General features: G+C 43.2%; 1 protein-coding gene across 8 annotated transcripts in view; it reads right to left on the bottom strand.

Annotated features, from left to right (window-relative positions):
* ATXN7 (ataxin 7) overlaps nt 1-16,625 on the bottom strand; it is a 128,699-nt gene that overhangs the window by 20,107 nt on the left and 91,967 nt on the right. For 6 of the 8 annotated variants that reach the window (XM_074313234.1, XM_074313230.1, XM_074313233.1 and 3 more), the window contains 3 exons: nt 5,111-5,363; nt 2,735-2,994; nt 1,190-1,272 (listed from right to left, as the gene is read on the bottom strand). In XM_074313234.1, the coding sequence (XP_074169335.1) occupies nt 1,190-1,272; nt 2,735-2,994; nt 5,111-5,363 (596 nt within the window). Of the gene's footprint in view, nt 1-1,189; nt 1,273-2,734; nt 2,995-5,110; nt 5,364-14,310; nt 14,473-16,625 lie in introns of those variants that run through there. The other 2 variants (XM_019728357.2, XM_019728358.2) reach the window with 2 other exon arrangements.

Here is a 16,625-nt window from a genome sequence, read left to right as displayed (position 1 = left end):
GTTCTGATAGGATTTTTTAACCTAGAGATTCGGGGCTGGGCTGGTCCATCAGCTCTTGAAATAGAATGCAAAATTCAGAACACATATGTGAGTATGTAGTTTTTCCTCAGGAAAGAGGATCTGTGATTTTTAAAAAATTAGATATTTAAAGGTGCTCATGACCAACCCCTTCCCCCAAAAGATCAGAACCATTGTTGTAAGATAAAATCTACATACTAAAATTAAATCAAAAATTAAAATTAAAATAAGGACCACTTAGAAATAACATTTTCCATTCCTGAAGATTACAATGTTCCTCTACTGTTTTACGGGGTGGAGTACAGCCTAAAGTCCTTTATTCAAATACAATCTTTGGTAAAATTTAAAATAATATCCCAAACAATTTTATTAACTTTCAGAAGATGAGACTAATTTTTATAATTTTTAACTTGTCCTCCAAACAAGGGTTTTTAAATTACACACTTCAAAGCAGTGATTCTTAATATTTCTTGATCTTTCCGAAGGGACACTCTCCTTCTCTACAGAACCACAAATAAACATAAATGCTCATTTACGTAGCAGGTCCAGTGACAGCCTGAAGCCCCCCTACACTGACAATACTTATTTTACAGCAAATATACCACAGCGTATTAGCAAACTGGCATTTCCAAGGAAAACCTCAGGACAGAAAGGAGGACCATTATGTTTTCTTAGCTTACATGTAAATTAGACTGTACATTGTCTAGTATTTAAAACATCACAAATGTTTTAAAGTGGCTCTTTAAAATGGAAGGACCACAGATTACAAAAACATTTTAAGAACATTCATGTATATGCAAAGTAAATTTATAGACTTGTTCTAGTATAATTTAAACCACAGTAAAGGGTAGTTTCTCATATTCAATTTCTCTGAAAAAATGTTAAAAGTATTTGAAAATAACAGGTTAGTGAGGAAAGAACACTATTCCCGAGTATGACACTGCTCAATGGAAACAAAACCTCTCTTAAGATTGCAGTTTATAACAACAGACTTCACATGTTCTGAACCTGAAGCTTTCTTCATTAAAACCAAGTTATTCCCTCATTTATAAAATTCGAAACAATCCGCAGACCAGACCCCTCTGGGTTTGAGGTGCTGGGAGCCATGCCTGTCTGCTGCAGCCACTGTGCTTCCCTGAACACAGGCAGCTCTGCCCAGGGCACCACCTACCTTGCATGTCAGAGACCGGGTGCAGGGCTTCCTGGTGTCGAGGTCAACGACCCCACAGTGCATGTCAGGATCAAACTCTCGTTCTGTCAAAAGCACACAGACATTACGATGGGCTCACCAAACCCTCCCTTCACTCAGTTTGTAAATAAGAAAACAGGAGAAATTGGAAAACATACAAATTGTAATTGGATAAAATCTACCACATACCAATAAATATAAAGCAGCAGTAACACCACTCAGAGTGGGGACTGTTGCCAGCAGGGGACAGAAGAGAGACTGTTTAAGTCAGCACAACCACAGTACCGGAACATACCATTGGAAAGCTGTCTTCACATAAGCTGCGTGTGCGCATGCGTGCACACACGCGCGCACACACACAACGCGCACACACATACACATAGCACACACACGTGCACACACACACAGCGCACGCACACATACACACAGCACGCGCACACATACACACATACACACACGTGCACACAGCACACACGCACACAGTGCACACATAGCGCACACACACATACACAGCACACACAGCACACACACACATACACACAGCACACACACATGCACAAACACACGACACACGCACGCACAGATACACACACAATGTGCACACACACACTCACATACAGCACCCACATACGCACGTGCAGATACACATACACACATGCACACACACACACACGTGCACACATATACACACAGCACACACGCACACACATACACAGTGCACACACATACACAGCACACACGTGCACACACATATGCACAGCACACACAGCACACACACATACACACAGCACACACACATGCACACACGACACACACACTCACATACAGCACCCACATATGCACGTGCAGATACACATACACACATGCACACACATACACACGCATACACACACACACACATGCACACACACATACACACAGTGCACACATATACACACACACACAGCACACACAGCACACACACACACACACACAGCACACACACATGCACACACACACACCACAGCACACACACATGCACACACACACTCACATACAGCACCCACATATGCACGTGCAGATACACATACACACATGCACACACACACACACGTGCACACATATACACACAGCACACACGCACACACATACACAGTGCACACACGTACACAGCACACACGTGCACACACACATATGCACAGCACACACAGCACACACACATACACACAGCACACACACATGCACAAACACACGACACACACACTCACATACAGCACCCACATATACACGTGCAGATACACATACACACATGCACACACATACACACACATACACACACAGCGCCCACGCACACACATACACACACACAGAGCACGCACACACACGCTTTAAAACCGAGCAACAGTGCAGACGGCAAGCATCCTACTTAAGGAACGTCCTCCTCAAGCTGGCGATGACCAGTTTTAAAAGAGGACTTACAGACAGCAGCTCATGTGCTCCCCTATGAATGGCCAGTACACAGGAAACACTACGAGAAATGGAAGTTACCTGATAATCTCTTATTTAAAAACTTCCTGTTACTGGAACTATCTTCAGACTTCTTTTCCAGGGAGGGCGGTGCAGGAAGCCCTTTGCCATTCAGAATCTGTCCAGGTGAAGGCAAGGTTGGCTTTGGTATTGAGGGGCAGTTAAGGCCAGGCTTGACTGAGGAGCTCACAGTAGCAGGACAGGGCGGCCCCACCGCAGGTTTCAGTAGTGTGCCATCCATCTTCGGATGAATCTTTTCCACTTTCACAGAGGGCGTCATGCTGTGGCGGGGAAGCAAGAACAGCAGGACCTAAGTACCAGCGCCCCGGTGAGTGGGAACAGACGGATGAAGGGTGCCTGTCATCCGTGCACCGCACCGCACAGCTAGGCTCCTCAAGGCACCTTATGGAAACCGCTGAGGACTCTCCAGGAAATTCAGTAAGGTTCACATTTAGCCAGTCTATAAGCCCTTCTGGTGAGGCAAAAACCTCCAGGGACCATCGACTTTACCTGGTCTGTCATCTTTCCAGAACAATCTTACACAGGAGCCTTTGGGAGATCTAACTTGAGACCTAATGCAATTCCTACAAGAAGCAAAATATGAAAAAGTCTAAAAGGACCAAAGACTATTTGCAGGACCTGAAGGTCTCTGAGAACTGTCATTTTTAACATGTTGCATACGGCGGGGTTTAAATCCCTCGTGAAGATTCTCGTGATCCGTATGCAACGTGTTAAGGAAGGATCCATCAAAACAAAGTAAACTGAGTGAGCAAAGAGAAGAACATTGAAATTAGAGAATATTTCCAAGAAATGTCACTAAAGACTTATACGGACTGAAATAAGCCTAACAATATGTCGCCAAGAACAGGCTCTCTGCTTCTGTCAATGAGCAAGACCAACGTTTAATTAGTAAATGATGTATCACTGGAGTGATAATTCTCCAGTCCCTGAGAAAGGTTTCTGTAATAGGAGCTTGGAATACACATGCCTGATGCAAGGCTGCTGACCACAGAATAATACCTGTGCCACTAACAGAGAATGGATTTCTCTTGAAATCTTACAGACACTATCATTTGGGTGGCAAATGCTGCTCTGAAGCTAACAGCTGGCCTGGTCCCCCTCTAGAGGACAGCTCCAAATAGAGGTTTGAACGGATGGGGTTTTATAAACTTCGGTCAGTGGAGTCAATGCTCTGACAGCTGTGCAGCTGGCAAGTGACTTGCACAGTACACTGGCATTTTCTTTGGTGTTCAGACAGCTCTAGGAACAAAAGCCAAGCTTGCTGTACTCGCACTTCTGACAGATGAACAGAGGCTGGGGGCTTAGCAACCAGAACAAACAACCCCAAACAGCTGTACCTGGGACAGCCTGACAGAAGCAGAGACACTGCAAGATGCCAGGGCCACTCCCAGTTGGCAAGGTCCCTGAGCAGTAGCAAGGGCTGGACGCTGCCCTGAGATTAACCAGGTTAATCAGACGCTGGGCCTGGGATGTGTGGCATACCCTCCAAAGGGGAGGCGGGCCAGGGAAAAGCCACCTGCCACCAAGGCTAAGGGACGCCATGACGAAGCAAGATGTGTTTCTCTGGGAGTGCACGGCTGCTGCCTCACGTGACCACAGGGGCCTGCCCACGTACAGCCCCGCGTGGAGAGGCGCCAAAGCCTCGCCTGGTGGGTGTCAGCTTCTTCCCGTCTCCCCTCATCACTACACTCGTGATGTGAACCCAGGACGGGGGGAGGAAGCACCGCTTCCCTGTTGGCCTACAGGCTCTGGAAAGGCCTAGGACAGCATCTGGGACTCCCTTCACCTTTGCTTCCTACTGTTACCAACTGCAACAGCAGAAGTGCCAGCATCCATTTATTTATTCTCTCCTGTGGGCCAGGAGCCTGACTAACACATTAGCCCCACTGCTCTCATAACCCTGCGCGACGGATGCTGTTCCTGGGCTCTGGAGAAAAGTGGTGCCAAGTCCAATACCCCACAGCTAGGAATTGACGCAGCTGGGATGTGAATCCAGGCCTTTCTGACTTGAGGGTCCTCAGCTAAAGCTCCTTGACCTTTTATTACACTTCCTTATCCTCACCCGGGAAGTGGGGATAACAACAATACCTATTCCATAGGTTTGTTCTGGGAATTAAAGGCCGATACACATGTAGAGCTTCGTTTCAGTAGGTGAGACACAACAAAGGAGCAGTAAGTATTATTAACCTTATAACTAACACTATTACTACTCTGCAAAGTCACCCAAGATGTGACAGGGAAACAGAAAGAAACAGCATGAACATGACTTTCCCCCGGCAGGCTCCCTTCCTCATGCTCCCAGTCACGCCCAGAGCAGCGGTGTGCACAGGCCCACTTGCATCAGGGAAGCATGACGACCATCCTGGCCGTACTCACATTCTGCTGTGGGGGACTCTGCTTTGTTGGACGGGATGCATTGGTCTGCTGTTCCCCCTGAGCTGCAGTTTCTCTTTGGGCGATTTCAACAACTTGGAACTTAGTGAGGATGTGCTTAGAACACCTCCACTGGAAGAACGGCTGCCTCCACTTCCACTGCCTCCTTTGCTTTTGGACAGAGAAGGGAAGAAAGAAAATACTGAAGTGGGAGGAACGGCCAAAGAAGGCTTGCTGGATGAGCTATGTCTTCTTTCTGAAAATGAAAACAAAGGGAAAAAAAAAAAAAGACATCATGTTTCAGGCAAGTCTCCAAGGGAACCCTGGAAGAGTACCCTGAAATCAACACATTTAGGTTCCAACATACTAAACTCTACAGCTTTCAGAAATGGCTTATCTAGGCCCCACAGGCTCAGTAAGGCTTCTAGGAACTGGTCCTTGTGCATAGGAAACATCTCAGCATAAAAAGGTTTATCATTCACAGACAGCCGTGAGGAAGTTAAACAGCCATTCTAAACCTTAGAATACTGGGTTTTGCACATGAACCTCATGGTTCCAACTTGCAGGCAGACAGAATAAAATTACTCATTCATCTGCAGAACTCTGCTGACTGACATTGTATGGAATTAATTCTTCCTCTCCAGCATAGTACCTCTCCAATTTTCCAAATAGCAAAATGTTAAGAAACAAATTGTACCTTCATTTTTTTTTGCCACTACCCACTAGCATATGACACTAAATAAGAATGTTTCTAGGGTAATCTTATCATTCCTTAAGAATCTGTGCTGCATTTTTCTAGTTAATCATTTCAGCCCCCCCCCCCCCGCTTTTTTCAATAATGTCATTCAACTACAGATGGCATAGCTCTGGTTCACACCACTAAGATGCCAAAGGTGCAAGACAAAAATACCACAAATAGCTGTGCTTGGTGTTTAAACCAGGAAGTAATTAATGGTTAAGTACAGACTACACAGGTGTAACTGAAAATAAGTCCATCCGCTGGAGCACCAGATTCTCTCAGAGTAAAGCAATCCATATTAAATAAATCAGAGCTGTTGAAGAATGTTATCAATGGAAACAAGTAAACTATTTAGTAACTTTAGCTACTTAAGTACCTTATGATGGTAGCTTAGCGGCTGCCTTTAAACTTATAATTTAAAATGACACATCTGCTTAAGTCTAAGTTTTAAACGTATGTGATCCAATATTTACTTATCACAATATGGAAGCTCTGAGTATTTAAAAAATTAAACATATGAGAATCAATGACTACCAGCATGACTTAAATAGTTTATTTTAAAAGGTCTTTTTTATACCAGTCTGGAGCTTCTCTATGAAGCTGTGATGATTTATCCCCACAAGGCCATTAGTTCAACGATGCTTTAGGAGGTACTTGAGAACCTGCCCTACACCAGGACAAATGTGTTATGCTATCTGCAGGCAAAATTCAAATTCTCCAACTCAACCACACAAAGGCCACCAGCAGGTTAGGAAAGCTAAATTGATAGTGACTTGTAAGTGCTTGTTGCATCCCGCCCCCCTTTCCTGATTTGAAAGTTGTAAGGAAGGGAAAACTAAATTAACTTAAGTTTAATAATTTTTCCAAATTTGGCATCAGAGGTTTTTTGTTGATTTTTTAATTTAGTTTCTCTCTCATCTGTGATCCCAAATACTCTGACTATACTTCCAAGACTCAGCGCTTGTCAGCCAGGACTGTAAAACTCTATTTCCAGTTCTGTTGTCTGCTTTGGATGGCGGAGCTTCCCTGAGCCATGTTTCACTCATCTTCCCCATACGACATGGCACAGAGCAGGGCTGCAATTCACAGCTGCTTGATCGGTTCATCCTTTCTTGTGAAGAGGAGTGGTTTTCTCATGGCCCTAGACCAGTGGTTCTCAACCTTGGCTACACAGTGGCATAACCTAAGGAGCTGAAATCACACTGGTGCCTGAGTCCCCCTCACTCGGAGAGTGTGATTTAACTGGTTTGGGGTGTGGCCTGGGCATCCAGACACTTACAAGCTCCCGGATCTGATTCCATGGTGCAGCAGGGCCTGCCTGAGACGAGGCTCAGTAACCGGGGCTAAGAGAACATTTGTGCAGCACCGAGAACACTGCCTGGCATCCCCACAGTGCTGTACCGTGCTGTGTACCAGTTTGTTAAAGCTCACTGCTGCTACTTGTCCTGAACCGGCGTTCTCAAAACTTCCATCAATTACAAACTATTTTCATTGTTCTAACCAAAGCCACATAAAATACTATTTTGTACTCAACACTTTAAATGATCAACTCTACTATTCCCTACTCTTCCTTAGTCTCGTACTAACCAGTCTCTCATGTGGGCATCATTGGTATTTTGGACAACTCCACAGGATTTCAGGATAGTTAGAATTCCTGGTCTGCCACCCTTTAATCACTAGTAAGGGCAACCTGAAACTAACCCCAACCCATTTTCAGATGGCTCCATGTGAGATGGCTCCGTGTGAAGCACGGTACCGCACTTAGAGATATTTTCCCAAAACAATAGTATCTCTGAAGCAATAGGTTTGATCAGCTTCCTATAAACACTTTTCTGGTATACATTAAAATAATTAAATATTTAAATACTCATCCATAAAACAGTGTATGTCCGGTGGCAGTGTACTGAAGGAACAATAATACCATGTCTGTGGTATGAATGGGGGAAAACCCCAACAGGAACTCTGATTTGTAAGAAATCGACTCCTTTTACTATTCTCTGGCAATTGGAACTCTCAAGCACGTGTCTCAGAGTAAACGTGATATATTTTCTCTGATATTAAAAGATGTAAACAAAATTCTCAATCTAATTGAATACAGTCAGTTCTGCTACAATGTTTGTTTTCAAAATGTAAATTTATTCCAAAGCTATTGATACACTGAAAAACAATTTGAGCATAATGAAATTTTGCATTTGCTTTTGTAAGATTTCATGTGCCGGAAGCACTAGGTGCAGGAAACTGCCCCTGGCTGAACTGAACCCCATGGGAATGCAGCTCGGCCACCCAGGATGGCAGGAGCCACGCCGTCCACATCAAGTGCTCCGACTTTCCAGTGATTTCACAGACTCTTCCTTCCACCACTACTCAGCTCACAAGCGCAATCTTCCCGCCACCTTCTTCCAGAACCAAATGTCAGGTCGTTTTCAAGGTAACTGTCATATTTATTCTCATATTTATGTTGTGTGTTTTTTTAACCATTTAATCCATGTAAAACTGTGCTACCGTTTTTGTTAGGTTCCTATCTTTTTCTGTGTGTCACTGATCAAGTTCTTGAGTGTTGTGCCCTAACCCAATTTTCTCAACGAGCCTCATGTGGTTTTTATTGTGCAATTTGCACAGTGCGGTAATTTTTCAGGAATGCGTGTTGTGTTACAGCAGAACTGACTAACTTCAAGCTTGTCCTTTCAATTTTCTACTCCCATCAGAGTCCATTCTCCCCATTTTCTTTAGTTAACACTTCTTTTCTTGTCTATTAACTCTTGAATTGGGCTTTTGTACTACAAAATCAAGATTCACAGTCTCCTAACATTAAGTCAGCTGATGTATGAATAACATTTCCCCCAAAATTGTATATTCTATTTCAGCAATAAAAGCTACTTAAAAACTGAAGAATGGCAACTAACCATGTGAACTTCTTCATTCACTAAAACTTGAAACCGGTTGTGCACGCGCACGCGTGCGCGTGTGTGTGTCTGTCTTTCTGTCTGAGATTCTGGCTGTAAAGTGCCAGCTCAAATTCTTGTCATGCTGCTGAATTAAGTTGTTCCTTCACATCAGGGTCTGGTGACTTACTCTCTGGAAAGGGCAGCATCTGGCTTTCCCTCCATGAGAAAGCGAAGAGGGAAAACCAAACATAATTATAGTTCAGTCGGACTCTCCTCACCCTTTCAATGTAGGCCCTTATTTTTCATAAGATTTGAAACTAGGCCTCCAGCTTAAAAAAAGTGTATGTTCTTACAACAAAAGTGAAACAGGCAAGTCATAGGTAGGGTTAGGCACCTTGTATTGCGTGGGCAAACTGGTGGCCAGATGCCAAGCATAACTGCGGCGTGGTCTGGTGAGGAGACCGAGCTGAGTTTCCACAGCACTCCTCTCCAGGGTCTGGCACCAGCACAGAGAAAGCACACTCTGTCCCTGAATCAGGAGGGCACTTTGAACGGCTCTAGCAAGAGGGAGAAACAGGCAGACTGACAGACAGACACACAGATACAGGGAAAATGGGAAGGACAGAGAAAGAGCCAGGGGTGAGTGTGTGTTGGTGTGAGAACAAGGCAGGTAAAGGGAGGCAGGTAGGGAGAGATGGATGGATGCACAGGGCTTTCTTCCCCTTTGTGTCTTGAAGATGTGACCCCACTGAAGGCAAGGGCAGGATATGGGGGAGAGGAGAGGACAGCTTTCTTTAAGTCTTTCGAAGTGGAAGGCAACCAAAAATACTGAGCTTGTAATTTTGGAATCATGCTGAGATTTAAAAATATACATATTTGTGATTATATGCAAGTGAACGCATGTATGTCTGTGTGTCTATGTATATATGTGTGTGTGTGTGTATGTATGTGTATATATATATATATATATATATATATATATATGCGTGTGTGTGTGTCTGTGTGTTTGTTTATTGACACTCAGGTACAAACCAAAAAGGAGCTCAAAGCAAGTAATTAGGTATTTTTAAGTCATAAATAAATATTGCTTTGGAAATAACTAAAAATAATTTATAACGGACAAGTGCCAAAGTTAGAGCACAAACCTAAAAAGCAGTCAAAGCAAACTGTAACTTCAAATCATTGATGCTTGAAAAAAATCTAGAAGGATATACGACTATATCAGACTTTTTAAAGTAGTTATCCCTCAGATTATAGGTCTATTTTTAAAAAACCTTTGCATACTGTTTGAATTTTCTATAATGAATGAATATGGTTTACTTATCAAATACATACTTTAGAAAAAGAGCAATTTCATTGGTGTTCTGTGCTCAATTTCACACATGCCAAAATAAAGGAAGCTACGTTATAATTGTTCCGTTCTCAATAGGCATGAAGAGCAGGCAAGAGTGCTAACAGCAATCATTATTGTTAGCTCCAAAAAGCTCCGCTGAGAAACTTTGGGTCATTCATTAAGCAGCCCCTTCACAGAATTATTTAAATTGTTGACTTTGATACCCAGGTTGAGAATAAGTATAATCTGCTATGACGCAGCTTCCAGTTAACCCAAACTGCCATTCTTCACTTGCAGGGTGCCCAACACGACTCGCGAGGGGTCAGCCGGCATCATCTGTCTTTCATAGGAAACATCCCAGATCAGGACCTGAGGCCAGGCTATAAGGTCACATATGTGGATTTTTAAATCTCCGAACTTCTTCCTTACACATCTACTTTTCACCACATCAGTGCTTTCCTTAAGCTTCTGAGATTCAAAATCGAATCCCACTCCAGGTCTTTTGTCATATGTGCACATTATCAAAGACTATTATTTACTTAACGTATTTTTCAAAACACAGTGGCTGACTAGACACACCTAATTTAGCACTGCAGAAGCAGTGTCTGTGAAACCAGGGCTTTGGGTTTGACAGCTATTTTTTCCCAATAACTATTAAAAAATACTTGGTATGCCATTTAAATCACACCACGGACCACGCGTGATCATGAACACTGAATGATGTCTGCTCACGGCTCTCACTGTCAGCCCTTCCCTGTACATTTTCTTACTCTTTTCTGAAAGCGCTCGTGTCTGCAGGCAAAGGGGGTCCCACTCCACTCCTTGTTGTCACATACTTCTTTAATCCCCAAATCTGTTTTTCTTTTGATTCAATTGCTTTAGGGTCCTCAGGTACTTGATTAATAAATAGTCTAGTACTAAAAAGGAAGCAAATCGGTAGGACTGTTCCTGGAACATTAAAATCTTAAGTTGGGGAACCCAGAGCTGTTCTCTGACACGAGTGCCCAAGGACAATGGGCCACAGTTGGAGCCGGAGGCAGCTTCGGAGCGTGCCCAGGTGGGTTACAAACTGGCACTGGAGAACAGTGAGGGAGAAAGTCTTCGGCACAAAGCACCGGCGTCTTTCCACTGGGGAGATTTAACTGAAAAGGATGATTTCAACACTGGCTGCCCTAACAAATTAGTCTCCAACTGTGACTTCTGCCAAATGCCTTTCTCCTCCCCCTAATGCAGAGGTGCTTTAAAATTAAAACATAAGGGGAAAGTGCAGAAAGAGAGTCATTTACAGCACTCAGGCCACTTGAAACAACTTTTTGCCAAAGGTTTATAATCAAATTATCAAGCTCTTTAAGTGAGTGCTTTATGATGGGAATAAAAGCCCCACTCTTGGCATTTCCACATCTCCAGGCAGGGTGCACAATGCAGCACCCCACTCACACTGCCTGCATGAAAGAGCAGATCACAAAGGGCAGATTACAAGGGAGAAAGACTCCGGTGGGGGAAGGGACAGGCGTGAATGGATTGTAAATAATGTTGCTAAGAAAGGAGCAGAAATATGGCAGCAAATAATGTTGCCAGGACTTCCCATGGGACTGTTCTTTCTGGACTTTGCTTTCAAGTATGTGAGAAATATGAAAAACTTATTGACTATCTAGGGGTACCCCTCCCCCACCATCTTAACTTGTAGCTCTTGGCAAACATTTAAACAATGTTTTAAAATAGTTTAAAAATCCAAATAGTTTAGTAAAGAAGATGCAATGGCGAAAAAGAGGGGGTACTTAATGGTGTAACATTTGATCACCTCAGTTGTGAGTATGACATCATTTCTTCATAATCATGGTCAGAAGACAGCTTGTTTTAGGGAAAACTGAATGGTCCCGGCAGCCAGTTCATTTCCTTAAGGTGGCCCCTTCCTCTGCTCTGGCAGCCCTGGCCAAGGTGCAGATGCACGGAGGCTCGTCACCAGGGCCTCAGACAGACAGACAGACAGACAGACACACACACACGTTCGCGGATGCCTTGAGTAAAACACAGCCACCTCTATGTGCTCCTACGATCCCCGGAATGGTGCCACCTTTGTGACTTACTGTCACTGTTTCTGACTACAGGATATCCTGAAATGCATGCCATGCTGGCTGCCACTTCTATTTTGCTAATAGTCCTAAGGACCTCTCCCTGCTGTCTTCAGGAAGCATACTGTTACCAAATGATCCTGACAGAATATAGCAAGCAATCACCTGCCTGAAAACAAGCAAATTTTGCCGTCCGAGTGACGATGCACAGCATTTCTGAAAATCTGCTCCCATCTCCCTCCCACACTTTCATTGACTTGAAATGTCTGTATTTCTCAGGTATCAACAGGTGAGAAGAAAAAACAGTCCGAACCAAAACTCCCCAAGTTTCCAGGTGCTTTTTGATTTAATCCGTCATCTGTTAGGGAAAAAAAGCACCCTACAAATTCAGTGATCCATCACTGTAAGTTCAGCCTCGCAGTTTGTCAGACCATGCGCAGTCCAAGCATCAACAAACGCAATTTGTACACGGGCATGTCTGTAGCCGTATTTCGGGTCTGGGTCAGTGTTTCCCAAATGAAAGACACAAGACTATCATCAAAGTGTAAAAAGAGAATTATGAAAAACAATGTGTCTTTACTACTCCAATCCAGTTTTCACACACACAGATCGGGGAAGAGAGGATTATAGGAACCTGGTAAAACTCAAATTAGAGGAGCTCTCTTTTTGTTTGTTTGTTTGTTTGTTTTGAGTGAACACTCCTGTGCAGGAATCCCCACAGGGAGCACTGTCTTCCAGGCCAAGAGGGAGCAGCAGCAAGTGCAGGTTGAACGGAGTGTCACCACCACCTGCTGCAACGTGCTACGCTCAAGTCTGCAAGGCACAGCTTCACTGCTACACTACATCCCACTAGCTGTCTATCCTTTTTATTTTACTTTATTCTGCGTGGGGGTGGGAGTGGAGAGAAGACCACGAACATGGGAATAACAAAACCCTCAAACTTAGAACAGTCCAGAAAACGTCCTTCGTTAGGCACTCTGTTAACAAGGAATGAGTGATTCATTACTTAACAATGCCGCTGTTTTCAATGAGTTTGCAGCACGTGTTTATTTCTTCTGAAGAGAGAAATAGCATCTGCCCCACCTATAGGCTAGGGCTGTCAACTAATAAACACCGAAAGAAATATTCAAAAACGAAACCAGAAATGGCAAAACTAAAACTGCCTCACGAGAGACAAGAGTTTTTAGAAAAATCAATTTTAGGGAATTAACAGCCATTTGGTTTAAGGTTTAAGATTTGTTTGTACTTAAAGTCCTTCAAAAGGGTAGCTAAATTTCAACCTCAATTAAACCCATCCGGTCATCGCAGAAGGCATGAAATTTGAAGCCAGTAAGAAGTAAAGAACTCAACTGTCACCTCCCTTCCTGCTTGCGGACAGAGGCATGATAATTAGTGTAACTGGGAGAACAGCTTCACAACCCACTCAGCTTAGCTGTACTGGCTACCTCAATAACAACTGAAAAGAGCGTCTTTTCTGGCAGTCAGTCAGTAATTACATTTTTATACACTCAATTGAAGAAGTTACTGAATGACTTCCCAGGGTTACTGTTTGTATTTTGAAGTTGTTTTCCCTCTTGCCAGTGTTCTGTTCGAAACTGTGCTGTGGATTTGAAGTATCTGACAAAATAGCTTTCAGACACATTCTTACAGGAAACACTGTGAACTGGCTGTCATGAAACCTCACTTACCACAAGTGAAATACAAAACAAACAGTTAAAGCATGTTACAACGTTCCTCCATTTTTAGAGAACGACGTAACCAATGTTCTCCCTGTTTTGAGATCCGGGAACTGTTTGGTGCAAACCGCAGCATTTTGTTGGAGTTAATAGCAAACTCAACTCCTGTCTGCATTTTGAACTTTGGCCAGATTACTTCAATGACATTTCAGAATGGCTCCTGTGGACGGCTTGCAGTAGCTAATCTCTCTGGTTGCGATTACCCACTCTGATCACTAGCTCTGCAGAGCTCACGCTTTGCACCACTTCAGCTGCTTACGGCTCCGGCCTGCTGGCAGGACAGGACAAATGATAGCAGGAAACAGGCCTGCACAAACTCTTCCGACTCTGCTTGGTTCTATGGAGTGTTACCAAAGAACTAACCCACCTCCTGCAAGCTCATCCAGAACTGGGCCCCAAGCCAAGACCAGCCTCTGAAAACTGTCTCAGAAAACTTACCTAGTGGAGCTTTCAGCCCTGGTGCGGAGGAAGAGCTATTCTGGAGACGCTTCTTGTTACCTTCCATTCACATAATTTGGTTGTGCTTCATTGCACACTCGCTACTGCAGGCTTACATCATGAGTTGGGTCTGCCCACCAACTCCAAATATGCTCCATGTTTGGTCTTATGTAACATTTGCTACTACTGTAAAAAGCACTTGAATTACAAAGGTCCTGGCAGATCAACAGAAAACAAGGGGTGGAGTCTAATTTGATCTAATACGGTCATACAAGGCATCCTGGCTAATGTAAATTAATCCTTCTCTTTGAAAGGCAACTTGCCAAAACTGGAGATGAAATTTATAAATTAAACCTGCTAAAATGTGAATTATTCACACCCTGGTTTTTCTAAATACCTTCAAACAGACACTGTTACTACCAGGTATATTAGAAAATTTACATGATTCATTATACAATCTAGTTTTTATGCCTCGATAGACCTAGAAGTTTTAAAGTTATACATTTCTATACATATCAACAAGACTTTCCCCACATTTTATTTCCTCATGATCTGTATTTTTAAGAAATAAAGGTTTGTTACAAGTGAGCACACTTTTCTTCCTAAATCTGGTAATAAAAATCTTAACTTATTTTCCGTGCATATTTGTAAAATAAGTCTAACTTCAGAAGAATATACACCTGACTGTCCAGAGTTTTAATCACTGGATGTCTGACTAAAGCGTGGTACTTTTTATACTAGGAATCCAAAAACTTCTCTAAGTGGCTCTTTATAAACAGTGTCTTCCTGGTTTAGCTGTTTCTATCTCAGCCCCATTATGTTCCCCATATCACTACTCCCGCTCTTGTCAATCATCAAATCTTACTGTCAAACACACACTTAAAAAAATGGCCAACTGATCTGACTGTTAGGATGATAAAGGCTGCACACGTAAATACACTCAGATGCCCTGATAGTTCAGAATGAACACTTTTAAATGTCAAAGAGGTGGGGGTCGGGGGGAATTCCTATACAGACTCCCATCACCCCATGCAGAATATTTGGCAAAAAGTTATGAATTACACGTGTGGAAAGATTTGGCCTGGAAGGGATAAAAGTTGTGGGCCATAGGAAATGGCTTCTATTAGACCACACACAAATGCTAAATTTATTCTAAAACAAAAGAACAGTAGCCACACTGCTTTATTTTCACAGCAAGCATTCAGATCCTAACCATGGCAGCAATATTAAGATCCAGAGGGTTTTCTGAAACCTACTGCTTTCTTTTCCTTTTCAAATTTCTTACAGGCACATTCAGACAAAACTATGGTGGTCCTTAAAAGACAGCAGAAGAACACAAAGAAAGAGCCATTAGCAGGCCTTAGAAGGACAGAATGAGCGAATTTCAAAAGTTAATTAGCAAAAACAAGAATTTTCGGTTAATTGACTGAAAGTTTTCTTAAGCTAGCAGAAAGAAAACACAATCCATTGCTGTACTGCCTGGTTGCCACAGGCCTGAGCACCGCTCACGGCACCTAGCCGCCTGGGGCCCCGGAGGTGTCCCGGGATGCCGGTCCTCCCCTGCAGGACAGAACTGGGGCAAGAGGCTCTTCCTCAGGCGCGGTGTCACCCCACACCGCTGCAGCCACCACACTGGACATCGACCTCCTCGCCAGTCTCCCAGCACAAACGCTTGCCTTTCCAGTCTTCCCTTTTGTGGATGGTGGATGTGCAAGTGGGGAAAACAACTGTTACGAGAACCAGCCAATCAGTGACAGTTCTGGGGACAGTCTTTCTACAACCCTTATGAAAACCAGGGTACATTTCAGCAAATGTTCTTGAATGCCACAAACACATGTCTACATTTAATTTCATATATAAAGAACTTAAATTTATTTTTAAGATGTACATCAAAAAGGGATGAATGACAGTGTAGGCCAGGAAAATATGTGTAACTCTGTACAATATATGCAAATACACAAAAACTGGGCATAAACTCAAATTAAACTTTTAATGTTTAACACATACAGCTCTGTTCTCTTTGAAAAGCACCGTTATTATTTTCTTCAAACCATTTCCCAATATCCTATCCAAATAAAGTTTATACTGATATTAAATCCCCCAATGGTGGCTCAGATTTAAGTGTCTAGGTCTGGGGACATGCTCACATTGCTTTTTTCTTATGAAAAAAACAGACTCTAGACTACAAAAAGACTACAGAGTAAAATACCATTTTGATAGAATAACATCCATGCCTTACAGACCAAAGATTACAGGTATCGGCTGTGGTGTGGATGGTGTGCACTCACCAATTTTACTCTGGTTGCACAACAGGA

This window comes from Rhinolophus sinicus, linkage group LG10, assembly GCF_036562045.2.
Source record: "Rhinolophus sinicus isolate RSC01 linkage group LG10, ASM3656204v1, whole genome shotgun sequence".
NCBI classification, from domain to species: domain Eukaryota; kingdom Metazoa; phylum Chordata; class Mammalia; order Chiroptera; family Rhinolophidae; genus Rhinolophus; species Rhinolophus sinicus.
The sequence above is the reverse complement of the archived record's forward strand: the minus strand, read 5'-3'. Positions and strand labels throughout refer to the sequence as shown.